The sequence below is a fragment of the Tachypleus tridentatus genome, chromosome 12, assembly GCF_004210375.1.
Source record: "Tachypleus tridentatus isolate NWPU-2018 chromosome 12, ASM421037v1, whole genome shotgun sequence".
NCBI classification, from domain to species: Eukaryota; Metazoa; Arthropoda; class Merostomata; order Xiphosura; family Limulidae; genus Tachypleus; species Tachypleus tridentatus.
In genome coordinates this window covers 10,452,452-10,470,330 of record NC_134836.1, presented here as the reverse complement: position 1 = coordinate 10,470,330, position 17,879 = coordinate 10,452,452, and the positions used below count along the sequence as shown (strand labels likewise).

At 35.3% G+C, this 17,879-nt stretch overlaps 1 protein-coding gene across 1 annotated transcript in view; it reads left to right on the top strand.

The window, feature by feature from the left end:
• The first annotated feature begins 1,048 nt into the window (after nucleotides 1–1,048).
• The window catches only part of LOC143234309 (catechol O-methyltransferase domain-containing protein 1-like), a 21,309-nt gene continuing 4,478 nt past the window's right edge, over nucleotides 1,049–17,879 (top strand). The window contains exons 1-5 of the mRNA XM_076471578.1: nucleotides 1,049–1,225; nucleotides 11,508–11,660; nucleotides 12,692–12,797; nucleotides 14,340–14,458; nucleotides 16,740–16,794. Of these exons, the coding sequence (XP_076327693.1) occupies nucleotides 11,550–11,660; nucleotides 12,692–12,797; nucleotides 14,340–14,458; nucleotides 16,740–16,794 (391 nt within the window). The 5' untranslated portion in view covers nucleotides 1,049–1,225; nucleotides 11,508–11,549. The remainder of the gene's footprint in view (nucleotides 1,226–11,507; nucleotides 11,661–12,691; nucleotides 12,798–14,339; nucleotides 14,459–16,739; nucleotides 16,795–17,879) is intronic.

Sequence of the window (17,879 nt, the reverse complement as noted above, 5' to 3'; positions counted from 1 at the left end):
TAAAAAAAAATACATAAAAACGAAAAAAAACAACAACACAAGATGTAAAATCACAAGTTTACATATATTTCCTCATTGGCTCAATAAACCTTCATGCCAAATTTGATGAAGATCCACCAACAGGGGACAAAGTATTGGTAAAAATGCCCATAAAAACCGCAAAACTGAAAACTTGTTTGTATCTTTCCATATAAATTTATAATGTGTTCTCTCCTGCATACGTAGACATCGCTAGGTGTTTAAAAGATTCGGGTTTTGAACCCATATGCGCGGACATTTTTGGCGTTTCAATTGGACTTGGATAGCGGTTTTTTATTCAGATTTTTCAATACCAGCGCCTTCCGATGCCTTTACATGCACAGCGAGTTCTGGTAAACAAACAGCAATTTATGTTCATTGTATTATTAAACAAATTAGTTTTCGTTCAAAGTTCAAGGATTTTATAGTTAACAATTATATATTTTTTTCTGTTGTGAATAAAGGCTTTTTTTTATTATTATTTTAAAGTTGTAATATGTTTGATATTTTAATATTCGATTTAAAGGGGACTTATTTTCAATAAAAGTTAAGAAAAACGATTTTTACCCTCCAGATGAGTATAAAATTGTATATTTTTATTCAAACCAACGTTTCTCATTTGCGGCTTGCCCCCCGCTAGTACTGCGGTATGTGTCCGGATTTATAACGCTAAAATCAGGGGTTCGATTCCCCTCGGTGGGCTGAGCAGATAGCCCTTTGTGGCTTTGTTATACGAAACACACACACACACCTTTGCGGCTTCTTCAGCGTATGTGTATATATACACACACACACAATATGTATGTGTGTATATATATATATATATATATTGAAATTAAATAATTATATCTAAATGAAGTTCAATGAATAAACAAAAGGACTGCGTTAAAAACATGTATCGTAGGTTTTGGATATAATGCTAAGTTGTACCCTAGGATAATTTTTAAAAAAATATGTTAATGTGTTTTAGTTTATGGCATGAAAATTTTATGGTTATAATACATATAATATTGTATAATATTATAATATTTATATAAACACACGCAGGTACACATCACAATACGAGGCTCTCAAAGCAATCCAAGTACAAGTAGAATGATTAAGAATCTGAGTGACGTCAAGAAATCAAGAACACGCCACCCGATATTAGAATCGGTCTTCTCTGAATTAAGGCTGTTTGTACTAGTTGTGGCAAACTTTGAAATAGGTATTTTAAAAATGTTTTAAAATTACTTTTTTATGACTAGATTTATAATACATATAATTATAATGTCCAAAAAATAAAAATTATTTAATATAAAACATTTTAGTTTTAAATATTTAGTTTAAATTTATTAAAATTAGTTTTAAATATCATAGAGTATTTTAATATTTAGTGTAACTTGGAAATCATGGCTTGGACGCATTTTATGAACTAGCAAAGCGTGATTAAAAATTAGTTAATAGGTAGTTATTGTTGTTTTGAATTAAGCACAAAGCTACACAATGGCTATCTGTACTCTGCCCACCACGGGTATCGAAACCCGGATTTTAGCGTGGAAGTCCGCAGACATACCCCTGAGCCACTGGGGGGCCTAGTTAGTTATACTAATCAAAAGGCATTTAGGTATTGTACATAATTTTAAGTATTATCTCTCTGTATATCACTGTGAGCTAAACTAAAACTATAAATAAATTAACTTTGAAAAAAAATCTTAAATCCAGCCTTTATCATTCATATGTTTATCAAGCTTTTTCTTAAAGTTGTTTAAATCTACTGTTTCCACAACCCATTCCAAAGGTCAACCACCTTGTGAGAAAAAAACTGTCTTAGCTGAATATGACTCATACCCTGTCAGAATGTATATTTGTGTCCCTTAGTCCTTCTGTTCTCTCTGTTAGGTATAACAAAAGATGATGCATCAAAACTTTCAATTCCCTTTATGATCTTAAACACCTCAATCAGATCTCTCTCACTCTTCTTTGATTATACCATGGAAAAACCATGATTGTGATTAACATGATGTACAAAATCCATTATGGTATGAACATTGTTGCACTGTACACTAAACCTTTCCATGGAAATGGAATATTTCTAATATCTGCCCCCTCTGTGTGGATACCTGTACATGGTGAGGGGACCTCCCAGGGAAGGTTCTGTTCTTTCAGTTTACCTCCTCTGATATCTAAACATCCACCCACGTGTTTGCTGCGTGTGGCAACCCGTGAAGGGGAGGAGAGGATCCTGGTAGTTGAAGGGTCCAACTCTAACACACTACTTTGGCCTTGAATTCCTGTAGGTGGGCAGCCTTGGGGTGGCCTCCCTTGGGTCACTTGGCTGGTTCACATGGGCTGGGGTCAACCATGTACCAGTGTTGGATGTTCTCAACAGGTGTTGTGAACATTATATCTGATGCTGGTGTTTGGGAAAAGTGCTCATGAAACCCTGGTGTTGCTGCAGTGTCCTTGTTTGGCATTGTAGTGCATCCCCTCATTGGGTTCCATGGTGGGTGGGGTCAGTGGGCACTGAAATTTCCCTTTCTTTATTATGGGTATTCCAATTAAAAATCTTAATAAAATAGTGAAAAAATAGCTTATAGGCTAACGACCACATCTTGAAGATTCTGAGCAGCAACTTTCACCATCTGTACCACCTGTTGTACCTCATTTTCTTATATTGCATTTACTTTCAGACAAACCTTTAAAGCAGATGCCTCCCTTTTTCATTCATAAGGGACCAGAGGGACTTGTTTGCTCTCCAAAGTCAGTAAAGAAGCTTTGATCTGGTGACATATTGATGGGAAAATCCACATCTCAACACAGTGAACTCCTCTTGCATTCAAAGGCAATTGAGGATATACCTATTGAGGTTAAACCTCATGCTACTTTGAATTCATCACGAGGAGTTATTGTTGAGAGGGATTTGATGAACATCCCCAAGTCAGAGATTCTTGCTGTTTTCTCCACCCAAGGAATATCTGCAATGAGGTGTATATCCACTCACAAAAATGTAATTATTATGCCAACCAGTGTCCTCATTTTCACATTTACATCACCACATCTGCTTGCCACCATCAAGGCAGGTTATCTTAATTGCTGAGTATGGCCATACATTCCAAACCCTCTTTGATGTTTCCAGTGTTAGCGGTTTGGTCACTCAAAGATGTCATGTCATGGTTCCTTGATGTGTGCTCATTGTGGTGGCAAGGACCATGATGTCTATGAATGTTAAATGGACACTCATTGCATTAATTGCAATGGCTGTCATCCATCCAACTTTCATTCTTGCCATAAATTGTTAGAAGAAAAAGAGGTGCAATGTTTGGAAATGATTCACAACATTACTTATTCTGAGGCTCGAAATTACTGTCCATTACTTCATCTCAGACGTATGCTGCTGCACTTCGTTCCACAACTAATGTGGGAGTGTAGACAGATCTCTCTGTGCCTCCAAAAGAATCGTTCTCCAAACAAATGAAAAGTCTTTTGACCTCCATGGTTAAAAAGGTTGATGAATCAACTTCAACACCCATCTCTGTCCCTTACATATGTTCCAACAAACCCCAAGATCCACATTCTTTAGTTCCAAGTACAGGCATTTCCTCAGATACATCTTCTTCTCCCACCCCAAGATGCAAAACAATCATTCGTTCATGTCCTCAGTCACTTGAATGCCCTTCCAACAGCAAAGACCTGCCCAATCAACCCAGGGCAGGATTCATGGAGGCCAATATACCTCCCTTGAATAAGGACAGTAAGAGAAAAATACGTGGTTGTAAACAGAAGGGTTCTCCACCCAATTCGCTTAAACGTACTGGTCTTGCACGAGAAAAATAACTACCTTAGCCACTGTAGCTAAACAAAGTAATTTTCTTTTAGCCACAGTGACAATTGTTTAGCCACAATTTTAGGTCGCCAAAAACTGTGTGGTACGTGACTTTTAATATGCATCAATTCCATCCAAAAAAATAGTTGTAATTATGTGAAAATCTACAAGACATTAAGTTTTGTACTATTTCTTTATTCCCCAGCAATCTTCTCTGCCAAAAAAAACAAAAAAAATAACAAAATAAACACGATAAAGAGGAAAATAAAGAGATACATTTCTCAAAATAACACAGAAACATAAAAAAATGAAAACATATGAAACATAAAAAACTAGAATAAGGTAGCATGACTAGTAAGTAGATAAATCCAATGGCAGCTCTTCAGCCAAATCATTCTCAACAGAAGATGTGGTCGAAGTTGACACCTGAGGCTCCGAAGCACAGTTCTTCAACAGGGAATGGTACCAATGTCTGTCTTTGTGAGTGATCCAGTATCTGAATGCAGAGTTGAAGTTAAAATGAACTAAAGGTTTGGACTTCATGAATAAGTTCAGTAACATTTCTGTCTTGGCCACAGACAGACTGCTCCTGGCATCTGTTTTGATGCTGTTGTACCTGCTAATTCCCTGCTAACAGTCAACAGATGTAACTGGAATTATTAATCCAATTGCTGCAAGCTGAAACAGATTTGGAAAAGTTTGACAGGTCTGGTTGATGTATTCCTCATAGAAGCTCTTTATGTTTCTGTTTTTGTTAGCATCCTGTTCCATATTGTTCCTTAGTAGTAGCAATTCAGTCAGTGCCTCCTCCTCATTGACGAAAGGAGAGAAGTGCTGAATGAGTTTCTTTAGATCATCCTCATCAGATACTACTCTGCTGTGACATGGGCTAAATATTGAAAAAAATGACATGATATTAGTGTCTGGGAATGCTACTTGTAGTCTTGTGACCACCTCTTCAACAAATGACTCAGCAGCTGATCTGTACTTTTCACATTGTTTATCAATATCTTTGATGTCATGATCTCTGTAAGAAGTATAACCACTGGCATCAGGAGCTTGTGGGAGTTCCTTCAGTACAGTCTGTATGTAAGGACCAGGGATGTGTACCAGCGACTGAATTGACAGAAATGACCCAAAAATAATTGCTTTAGCCTAATCATAAGATAAATCAGCTCTCTGTAGAAATCTTGACAAAAGTCCAAGAATGCCAACAGTGTCAGCCAAAAAATGTGTCATAATGACAAAGCTGTAACATGACATTTGCTGGACTAGACCATGTAGCAAGGCTTGGTTTGGAGAACTATGTTTCATTGCTACGACCTACAAGCAGCTTATCACAGATGCAATACAGTTAACTAATGCTTGGACAGAATCATTAAAAGAGAGCCATTGTGTGAAGAACACTTGTTTGATTTTGTTGCTTTTCTCTCCATGCAATGCTTTGCTCTCTTCCAGAACCTGACACAACTTGGGAGAATATTTCAGGCTTTTTGCAAACTGGTTGAAAACTGGAATATACTTCACAAAGGAATGGCATGTGGTTTGCTGCCTTTTCAGCTGCCAACTGTAATCTGTGTGCCAGACAATGACTTGTTATTATTTAGGGGCATCCCTCCTTAAATTTTGTAGCAACACCTGTTTTTATTCCCACCATGACATTTGCAACATCAGTTGCAAGTCCAACCAAGTCAACATCAAACAATCCTCAATCTGCCATGACTGAGCTCATTGTGTTGTAGATAGAATTAGCCCCAGTATTGGTCAGCTCATTCACAGCAAGGAATCGACTTGTAACCTCACCTAATGATGAAAGATACCTGGTATAAATTATCAGTATAGAGGTGTTTCCTGCTTCATTTGCTTCAACAGCAAAAAATGGGAAAGGAGATGCTTGAAAGTCTGCCTGCATTTCATCCTGAACTACATGATTTAGGGCACTGTACATATCATCCAGATACTGGCTGTGGGTGTATATGAAGCTCTCTGTTCCACTTTGTGACTAAATCTGTAGTTTCTTTAGAGAGGTCACTCCCTGTTAAAAATATATAAGAATTTGTGTTTTGAAATAAGACCAATAATTAAAATAATAAACAAAGAGTTGGCTACCTACTTAATTTTTGATAAATATTTTCAAAATATTTCACTTTTAGAAAATTGTCAAATTGCCTTTTGTTTTAAGAAAATACTGTAGAAAACAGAAAGTATCTTATTAATACTAGAATGAAGAATATTCTTACATTGAATACTTGTAGTGAAAAGAGGGAATGAAACTTCACAGTTGGGATGACTTCCTTTGCTTGTACAAGTAATGTGGCCATCTGTGCCTGAATGCCACCTTTACAGCCCACATACACATTCACAGCAGCAGTTGACATGTCTTCAAAACTTGTGATGCTGCTGCACTGTGATGATCTTCTGACCATGTATGTTTCACCAAGTCGTCTTTTTTAGGTTTAGTAGCAGTTTTCACAGTGGTAGCATAAATATTTGTCTTCATGTTGTCCCTGCATAATTTGCAATGACATGTATTTTGTTGGGAAACATGTTTCAGCCTAGGAAACTGTGAAAACCAAGTTTCTTTAACAATTCTGTGAAAATCACGGGTATATCTTTTTACACACCAATAGTCTGATCACTGCTGCAAGCTTCAGTTTCTTCAGAGCTGTCTTTTCTTTTGGAAGTGTATTTCCCACCATCAGTTTATGTTGTTGCTTCGACCTGTTTTTGAAAAAAACTTGATATATCTAACTGTTTAGACGTCTTTTTATCTGATCTAGGGTTGTCATGATCTCAATTCAAACACATGTCAAACTAAACTTGAGATTTCCACTTTGATACAGACCATATGTTGGTTTGATGAAAGTCAGGTTTTCTATGATTACTGTTTGTGTATCACAGGCAGAATCACACATGTAGCATAAGAAATGAAAATAAAAGAAATCATTAGCACAGCTGAGTAATAATTTTTTTAAAATTTAATTTGTTAGTTGTCATATCCCTGAAATCATAAAAATACATATAAAGAAAATATAGATTACAGTCAATGGTAGTTTTTAAAGACGTTTCTTGTTTCTTCAACTCGCTGGGGGGTACCTCTGGTCATTTGTTATCATTAATAGTGTGGATGGTGATAAAAACCATGAAAGCTGTTAAGACCGAAACTTAAGCAAAATAAATAAAGGAAAACCATCCAAGACCGAAAAATTATTATCTTTCACCACTGTGGCAAAACCAACACTAGATTTTTTAGCCACAGGCTGTTTCTTTTCTCCAATGTCGATGTGGTTAATGGTTAGCGGAAGCCTAGACGTAAATAAAATTGGCCACCCTGATAATATGGAACTGTTGAGGTTTGCGTTCTAATCTGGATGGCATCAAAACACTGATTATTTCCTACTATCTTATATGACTTTCCTTACTGGAAACATTTCTGAAATTTGACGATACAGTCACCTTTCGGCAGTTTTCTTTGTACAGAAATGACAAGCGGTGTGATGGGCAAGTTCATGGAGGGGCAGCAATATTGGTCTTTGCCACTCGACACACCCTTGGAGGCCATAGCCATCCATGTTTCCTTGGGTCATACCATCACTGTTTGTTCTCTTTATCTGTCCCCTGGAGAGACACATGATCAATCAGACCTTGATGCTCTCGTTGAACAATTGCCATAACCCTTTTTCATCCTGGGGGACTTAAACGGACATCATCCCATCTGGGGAAGTGCTGGTATTGATAGGAGGGTTTGCTCTGTAGAGCATATGATCTCTGATCACAACCTTTCTCTTTTCAATACTGGTTCTTCTGCTTATTTCCATGCACCTCATCAGTCCTTTACTGCTATTGATCTCTCAATTTGCTCCCCTTCATTTTTCTCCCATTTTTCATGGAGGGCTGACAATAATCCATGAGGCAGTGATCATTTTCCTGTAATTTTGAGAGAGACTTGCCATGGTCGATGCCACCAGACCTGCGTGCCCTGGTAGAAGCTATATCAGGTAAACTGGCCCTCTTTCTCTGCTGTCGCAGAACTTGATCCTGCTATCATCTGTAAGCCATTCATAGACAACTGTGTGGCAGCAGTAACTGACTGTATTATACAAGTAGCTGCTCAAGGTATTCCTAAAACCTCAACACGTTTCTACTATATCCTCATCTGTGGTGGAATCCTGCCTGCCACATGGCAAAGAAAGCTCAAAAATGGGCCTGGAATACTTTCCATAGATATCCCACACTCTCAAACCTCATCATTTTGCAGTGGGCCTATGCACATGCTCTGTGGGTAAGACATCAAAGCCAGAAGGAATCTTAGTTTAAGTTCACAACTGGCATATCTTCTACCACCAGTTCCAAAGTCAAATGGGACAAGATTTGAAAGGTCAGTGGGCAATATAATTCTGCCTTCCTCTGGATCTTGCTCTCTTATGGCCAGGAAGTAGCTGATACCCAGAGCATTGCCAATACTCTAGATGAAAGCTTTTGCTGAGTATCAAGTACTTCTGCTTCTTCTTCCACCTTCTTAGCCATCAAGCCTCAGGCAGAGCAATCACCTCTTTCCTTTTGAGCTGATTGTCTCTATGACAATATTCATCCCTTTACACTGATGGAACTCAAACTGGCCCTTCATCGGTCTGGCAGTACATTGGTTGAACCTGATGATGTACACTATGACATGCTGCACCATCTATATCTTGCTTCACTTGCAATTCTTCTGATTGTTTTTAACTGGATCTGGTAGAAGAATGTTTTTCCTTATGCCTGGAACCAGGCTATTGCTCCACCTTTTTATAAGCCTGAGAAGGATCCCAAGATTCCTTCAAACTATTGTCCAGTTGCTTTGATGAGCTGTCTCCGTAAAACCTTAGAGAGGATGGTTAATGCTCCTCTTGTTTGGTTCCTTGAATCAAACAACTTCCTTTCGCCCACCCAGTGTGGGTTTTGATGACAGTGCTCCACCATGAACCACCTGATTTGACTTGAAACGTCAATCAGAGAAGCCTTTCTCAAATGACATCTTGTATCAATATTCTTTGGCTTTGAGAAGGTTTATGATACAACATGGAGGTATGGCATTTTGTGAGACCTCCATATATGTGAATTACGTGACCATTTGCCCATTTTTATTACACATTTTTTTAATGGACAGGAGATTCCAAACTTGTGTGGGTTCGATACTTTCCCGTTCTTTTCTACAGGAACTTGGAGTCCCTCAGGTCTGTGTTCCGAGTGTCACACTTTTCAGTATAAAAATTAATGCCATCACTGAACTTCCTCTCACTGTTGCAAACAGGCTCAATGTCAATGACTTTCACATGTCCTGTCAGTTGTCGAACATGAGGTATATTGAGCGGCAGCTGCAGATTGCCCTCAATCGTTTACTGAAGTGTACCACAGCAAATGGCTTTAACTTCTCTCTCTCTAAAACGGTTTCCATGCACTTTTGCTGCCAACTGGGTATTCACCCTGATTTTGAACTCCATATTGGTGAAGTTGTGCTGCCTGGGGACCCTGAGACAAAGTTCTTGGGGATTATCATTGACTGTAAGCTGACCTTTATACCACACATCAAGGAGCTATGGGTCAAGTGTACAAGAGCACTGAACATCCTCCAGGTCCTCTCTTCCACCATTTGGGGAGCAGATTGACATTTTATGCTAAAGATATATCATGCTTTTATTCAATTGAAACTCGACTATGGATCCTATTCATCATCAAGGACTTTGGCTCTGCACTGGGGCTTTCTGTGCTTCCCCATTTCAGAGCTTATACATAATGTCTCATGAACCTTCTTTGCACTTCCACCCTTTGTAACTGTTTTTACTATATGCTTTGAAACTTTGTTCCTTAGCAAAGCATCCAACCTGGGGTGGTGTTTTCCTTCCACGGTGGGCTATACTTTTTCAGAAAAGACAGTCTGCCATTGCTCCTTTTGGCCTTCATATCCAGGCACAGTTGGATGAAATGGGTCTGTTCTTGGATAACATTGCTGTATCCACTAGTCAGCCCATCCCACCATGGCTTCTTACAGTCCCCAATTGTGACCTATCTTTAAGTCATTTGAGCAAAGTAGACACTCCTGATTGGAAATACTGTCTGCTATTTCCTGAACATCTTTTGAACCATCCTTCCATTCCTATTTATACAGATGGTTTGAAATCAGGTGACTGTGTGGGCTCTACGATGGTTTGTTGTGGTTCGGTGGTTGCGCACAGAGTTCCCTCTACAGCTTCTGTGTTCACTGCTGAATTGTATGCAATTTCTCTTGCCCTGGATTACATAGAAGTTTAGTAGTACTTGAACTGCAATATTTATACTGACTCACTAAGTTCTCTACTGGCCCTGGAATTGCTTCACACTCTGTTCTCACTGATATTCAAAACCTACTGGCCCATTTCTCTTTAACATCTACTTCAATCCAGTTTTTTCTGGATACTGGGCCACGTTGGTATTCACGGGAAGGAACTCACTGACACTGCAGCTATGTCTATCTGCTCTGGCACTATCACCACTGTGCCTGTCCCATATGTGAACTATGGTCCTGTATTCAAGGCTTGGCGCCATGTCAGCTGGCAGTCAATTTGGAGTGAGCAACACAAAAACAAGCTTTTCCAAATAAAACCCTATATTAGACTTTGGCCATCTTGTTTCTGTAAGGATTGGAATTAGGAAGTGTTTTAACTAGACACAGTTGGTCACAGTTTTTTAACTCAACGATTTCTTTTATCTTGAACTGATGCACCAGTGTGAAGTTTGTGTAACACTCAGATCACAATAAGCCACTTTTTACTTTCTTGTCATTGTTACAATTCACGACGATGGACCATTTTAAGCATGTTCTGTCCCAAGATTTGTCCATAACGTTAGACAGTGTTATTGGCAACAGTGACACTGTCTACCTTGGTAATGTTTTTTGTTTTTTAAAGGCCATTAATCTTTTTAATGCTATTTAAGTTTTTTTTAATTTATACATTACACCTTTTTAATGTAGCTCCCTTTTAAAAATCACAGCTCATCTAGTTCTATTTGAAATTAGAAACTGGTTGTTACATTAAATACCTCGAAACCAGGACTGGAAAGGCCAACTTCAGGTGATTGATGGTGGTTTTTATACTTACCTGTTAGTCTTCCTGATGAGTTATGATTATAATTTTGCTACACGTCTTTCAAAACTTTTTTATTAATTTCCTTTTTGAAAATGGTCATGACGTCAAATAACTCGGAACCAGGATGGAAAGATAAACTTCAGGTGACTGATGGTGGTTTTGGTACTTACCTCTTAGTCTTCCTGGCGAGTTATGAGAATTACAGTTACGCTACAGAAAGGTTTTTACACCTTGAATTACTGTAGTTTTTCTCGTAATGTTGTAGACAAGATGTAAACATTAGTTTTATGCTATTTATGTGTTTTTTTTAAACTTTGTTTTGTTTTATGAATTTTACTAAATTTATTTTTAACTTTTTACTGGATGTTTGGTGCAGATAGCCAAGCTGTTTTGTGTCATAAAACACTAAACCAACCAACCAACTTATATTTGTAATAGAGAGATGAAGAAAAAAATGTTTATAGCACAAAGGTAAAAATATAAAGTTTGAGAGTCTGAAATAAAATAAGTACCAGTTAATTGTTTTATTAATGAAATATTGTAAAATTAGCCATTGTAGGTACTATGTTACTTTGTTGCAGGTACCTGTAGGTTTTGTTTGTTAAAAGAAGCAGCATTCCAACATGGATCTAATTAACAGAGAAAAAAAAAGCTTTGAAAATGAAGACCCTATCAATGAGTATATCAAACTGAATTCTTTTCGAAGTTCTCCTGTCCAAGAGAAATTGTATGAAGTAAGCAAACATCAGTTTCTAACTTTAAAATCTCTGATTTTACTCTATTAAGAAAAGGCAAAAAATTGCTTGATTTCTGTGATATTATTTTAGTCATGACCTATTTTTGAAACATTTCTTAAAAGTACATGCATATAAATACATAATACATATGCATTTTCACAAATATAACTGAAAATTTTACTTCAGTAATTGCAATAGTTGTGTAATGTCTTGCCTTGTTAATAAGTAACATAGTCATGATGGAATCAACTTATTTCTGATAATTGCAAATGATATTTAAAAGCCCAGTTTTATGTTTTCTTTAGAAATATGTTCCAGAATGCTATTAAGAGTAACACACTAGTAAATTGATAACTTCATATTATCTTACAACATAATTATTGTTTAATTACATTTGAAAATGCTGTTAAGAATCCCCTGCTATTTAATAAGTTGAGCCATTCATATCATCTTACAATATAATTATTTTTCTGAGGGGTACTGGGATGAAACTAGGAATGTAAGAGTTATTTTATATGTACAAGTTAAGACCTCACAATTCTTTCTCTTGAGAAAAAAAAGATAACAGTTAATGTTATTTAAATGTAAAAAATATCCAAGGTAATAATTATTTTTTTGTGTGTGCTGTATTCTAAATTTTTTTGAAGTGGAGGACATAAGTGTAAGGTGGCTCCAGCTAGGAGTTTTATATTGTGGATAGGGTATTAGCTTTTCAAATGAGTTGCCATTGGCAGTAATGAATGCCAGTAGCTTACAGGGCTTTAAGAGGGAATTTTTACTTTTCTTAAGCATAGGTGTGATAAGACAATCTGGAAGGACAAAAGGGCCTGTTGTTGTTCATTATGCTAAACGTTTTTGTATCATCTCTAACTTTGACACATCTGTTTATAAAGTGCAGTGATGGGCATGTGTTTATATCTTCCAACCATTTTTGTTTCATCTTTTAATTCTTCTTAAGAGAAACAGTATTTGCAGTGATTAAGAAATGTTTGCAGTCTCTTCTATTGTGTTTTAATTTTCTCTTATAGTTAACACTGATGCATCCAAAATATAAAATGATGGGGGCACCAGAAATTATCCAGCTTCTACAAAATTTGATACGTGCCATCAAAGCAAAAAATGTCCTTGACATTGGTATGTTTAAGGCTCACCTACCTCCTTGTCAAGTTGTAGAACAGGGGTTCCCAACCTTTTGGCACTCGCGACATGAAAATGTAATTGATGAAATAAAATTAATGGTATCCCAAGCTACTTCTAACAAGGCTACGCAACTCCCCTGCCAAGGCTTCGTGATTTCCTGGGGGGTCGCGACCCACCAGTTGGGAACCCCTGTTGTAGAATATGATTGGTCTGTTGCTGTTGTGTTATTGGATTTAACTGATTTGTATATTGGTGCCATGTTATGAGATGTGACTAACTTGTTGTTACAGGATACGGATGTATGTTATTGAAGCATTTGTAAGTGAATAGTAGCTAAATATATAGTTTGTCCTTATTGAAAGTAAATTTTCATTGTTAGCTTTATGGTGAAAGTACAGACTTTAAAGAAAATAAATGATTCATTTATAATACTAGGGGTGTGTAATTATTTAAACTGTACTTACAAAATATAATTTCTGAAAACATACTTCTTAGTTCACTTAAAAGTGAATTTGCAGTATATCATATATGGATAATGTTATGTGATACAGCTGTTTATAATGACATTAATGTAGATTGTATGTGTTAAATATACAAGACTGTATCCATTTGAATTTAAGGCAAAAGATATTGATTTAGATAGTTATGTAGGAAAAGTATTATTTGTAAATATAACTAAATTTATCACATGTATGTTTACTTAACTGCTTATGAATCATATATTGTGTAGTTCAATAGTTATGAACTTGTGATTATTCTATTATTTTGCTATGTTACTAGAAACTTCTAAAGTTTTCTCATTCTTTTAATCGAAAATAATTGTTTCATAGTATCTTGTAGTGTGTAGAATATTCTAGGCCTCTGTTTGGGTAAAGATATATGCTGAAAATTCTAAACCATGAGATTGAAAGTTTAGACAAAGAGTGTATAATGGCAATTTTAAAGGGAAAATATTTGCATATTATATTGCCATAACAGAGTAGAGAAGAATAATTCATCTTGTCAGTTGTATTCTAAAGTAATTGAACCAGTCTGTGTGAAATTTGACAAAAAAAAAAGAGAAAGACAATTAGTTAAAGCTCTAAATATAACTTATTGATAACCAACAGTGTAAGTAATGTTTGTGGATACATTTGACTTATTTTAACATATTATTTTAGAATAAGTGGACAGTATGCTGTTTGTATATTGTTGAAATTTATTCCCAACATATCACCAACACCTAAGGTAAAGAATCTGACCTATACATAAAAACTGACAGTGTGAAACTTTCTGTGCTCTGTCTTCCATGCCACGTTATTATTTATGGTTAACTTGTAAAATATACCTTTGTTCACAAGAAATAATTTATTATAAGAAAATAGGAAAAATATGAGTTTGGCTTACTTTATGTTTAACTATTTTTCATATGCTTGTTCAATCTGTTGTTGTCATTAGGGATTTATATGAACGATTTTGTGTTAGTATAAAATTGATTAACATTTGCAACATGATAGCAGACATCATGACACCCATAATTTTTTTTTTTTTTTGAAGGTGTATTTACTGGTTGCAGTACTTTGGCTCAAGCTCTGGCTATTCCAGAAGATGGTAAAGTAGTTGCTTGTGACATCCAAGAGGAAACTGTTAACCTTGGTAAACCATTTTGGGAAGAGGTGAGTAACCTGTAGAATTAAAGTGGCTAAAAAAAAATTAACCTACAATCAGATCTTGAGGCCAAATTACACATCTTTTGTTCAGTGGTAAGTTGAAACATATTAAGGTATTACTATTTATTTAACTCGTTAGCGAGATGTTTATTGGCTGTATCTTGAAAAAATAGTGACTGACTTTCCTGAAAATGATGCAGCAATATGTACTTTCTACTTGGAATGTATTGATGTACATTGTTGTACTGTGCAAAGAGATTTTACTGGTTTTTATATATTGTACAAAGAGTTGTTTTTTTTTTAATGATAGAATCTACTTTTGTGTTTTCTTCAAAATATTCATCTCTCAACCAGGAGTGTCATTTAGAAAAAGATTGAGAGGGCAAAGAAATCCGACATTATATGGGCAATATTCTGTGGGATAATTTACTTAGGTTTGTTAATCCAGTTTCATCACAAATGTCCCGTAGTAACTGCCATTTAGGAGTGCCTCTGTCCTCATCCCCCTTATGACATCTATGCTTTCAATGCATCTTTTTGAATTAGTAATACAAGCTGGTGCATAGAGTAGGTTTAAGCAAAAGAAACCTTTGAAATGAATATGATGTTTCTAGTTCATGAACTAATGTTTTTGAGATCACTGAATCAATAACTGAATCTTGCACAGGCAAGCACACGTGTGTGTGTGTGGCTGAAGTTCTGAATGTTGCTATAGAGACAGTGGGATAAGTTAAAGTTCCAAGTTTTGCTCATAATCCTATAAGTAATATGAGTGCTAAAACAGCACTGTTTGAAGAGAAATAACCTCAACTTGCCATATGTGACTTTGTATTTTGTGTATTGAATGCACTAATTCAAAATAGGCATCAAATAAGTACTGTTCGTAAATTGTTGGAATAATTAAGCAAAGCACCTTTTAAAGTTCTGAGAGAAATGCATCTTTCAACAAGTACTTCAGGGAAGAAAGGGAAAGATTTACTTACTCTGTTACAGGTCATTCATCACTGAAAATATAACTATAACATTTATAATCCATGAGAGATAAACAAGGCAGCATCTTCTCCTTTGCCAACAACTATTAAAAACATACTAAAGAATGAAGTTTTGTAGTTGTGACTTATTCTTGTGCTCTCTTAAAGCTTGAAAGTGACAAACCAATGATATTCAGGTGGTCCCTGAATAAGGTGAGGTTGTATGAGGAAGACAATTACTTTTGTCAACAGCTGAGAAACAGTATTTGATGGTATTTTTTAGCTACCAGGATTTTCCTTTAGTACAACTAATAGCCTAACTATTGTGTCTAAAGCAGATATGTGGTCAAAACTGAAAGCCATGGAGGTAGTTCACATATATCTTTCATATGGATCAAGTAGTTATTTCACATGACTTGGCTGAATAAAAAGCTGAATACATATTATGCATCTTGTGGTGAATTTTAGTTAAAAGTTTTGTACAAGTGTTGAGAGATGCTTGTAAATACAGGTAGAAGGTATTCAAAATAAGAAAGAAAAAAGCCTGTTTCACAGTACACTGAAGTTATACTTGTCGCTTTGGACTGTAAACATCACCCCCAAGATAAGGACTTGAACAGTGACAATAAAACTAAAAGAAAGTGACAACTTAGTTGAAAATAAAACTGAAATGTGTTATATAACTGATAGTGTTAGAGGGGCTAAAGTCAGTGAAAACTGGGAAGAAAGTAGTGAATATAAATGAAGACTAGGTTGGTTATTGATGTTTAATGCAAATCTACTAAGACTATCTGTAACTACTTCAACTTTGAACTGCCTACTTCAGTGTAGGCAACCAGAGATTGAGGATAAAATTAAAAAAGAAAAACCCATTGCTATAAGTGCAAGAGTATACTTTACTGTCTTTCAATTCCGTAACCTGCAAAGTTTGAATTGAGTGCTGTGACTAACACTGAAGATATCTAAATTTCAGTGACATGTCAGTGGTAGTTATTAGCAATTTCAATCATTTATTTTTGTTACTGTTGTTCTGAATACAAAACAGCACTCCAGAAACAAAACAATTTAAACTCTAATTTTATATATATATATATATATATATATATTGTTTCTTCAAAACTACACAAGTTGCATGTGTTTTGTTCAACATAGGCAATTGAACTTTGGATTTTAAAATTGTAAGTCTATTATGTTATTGGTAACCCACTGGGGAATATTATTATAATTATTCCTGTCATGTAGTTACACTTTCATCAGATAGTGTTTGGAACTTAGTATGTGTTTAAAATTATAATGTATTTTATTTTGTACTTTAGGCTGGAGTAAGCAATAAAATTGACTTAAGAATTGCACCAGCTTGTGAAACATTGGGTAAGTATATTTTAAGATATGGAAAGATTTCTCATGATATTAAAGACAATTTCAAGTTTAAATATAGAAATAAATTTCCTGTTTCTAGGATTGCTGTTATTCTGTCACCAACTGACAACATGCTCTGTTTACTTGTTATCCTGAAAACAGTAAATAGTTTATATGTAGGGGAAAAAATTATACTTTTTCAACTATAGTATCAGTTTTTATGTAAAAACTTTTTAAAAATTATTTCTACTACAGTCTGTAATGGAAGCCAAAGTAGAATAAAATCTAAATGTACCTTTCCAGTTATTAGTTGATTTGACAGAATTCATTATCTTTCATATATCTACCCTCTTTTTCTCTTGAATAATTAGAATTGATATGAGTGAAATAAACGTAAGCAATGATCTAGTTGTTAGTTTATCAGTTTAGTCTCACGTTTGAGATGTGCTAATACTTAGTTGTTCTAACTGATAGTCTATATGTCTCATACTTAGATGTGCTAAAAAGTTAGTTATCCTGATTAGAGATTCAGGAATCTTGGGTTTTAGATGTGATTGAGGTAATTTTGCCTCTCTGGTGTTGTAATGAACTGTGGTTTAAGAAGTGTAACTGGTGTTCCAAGAACTGAAATTCATATCTTGATAGTAAATTTTTGTAATTATTTAATTAATGTTTATATATTATGACAAAAAAACAACAAGTATTTGGCATTTTATTCATATCATTATACTTTAATATATATATATATATTATTTAATATATCATAATTACAATGATTTATTAACATTACAATTGTTACAATTTATCACCAAGTAAATTTCTATGATTAAAATATCTAAATATTATATGCTGATGTGGTACTTCCAACTTAATTTTTAATCAACTGGATCTGAAAACCTATAAATAACAAGGTCTGAACCAAGAACATATTATATAGTTATATTCTTCCTTGATTTTAAGAAAGAGGAGGACACACAAAATGTAAAAGTGTTCACTCTCTTTACAAAATGATAAAAATTAAATAGAATAAGTGAGACCAAGTTGAGTATCTTCTACTGTAAGAAAATTTTGCAGGTCTCATTAATGGACGTGTTTCA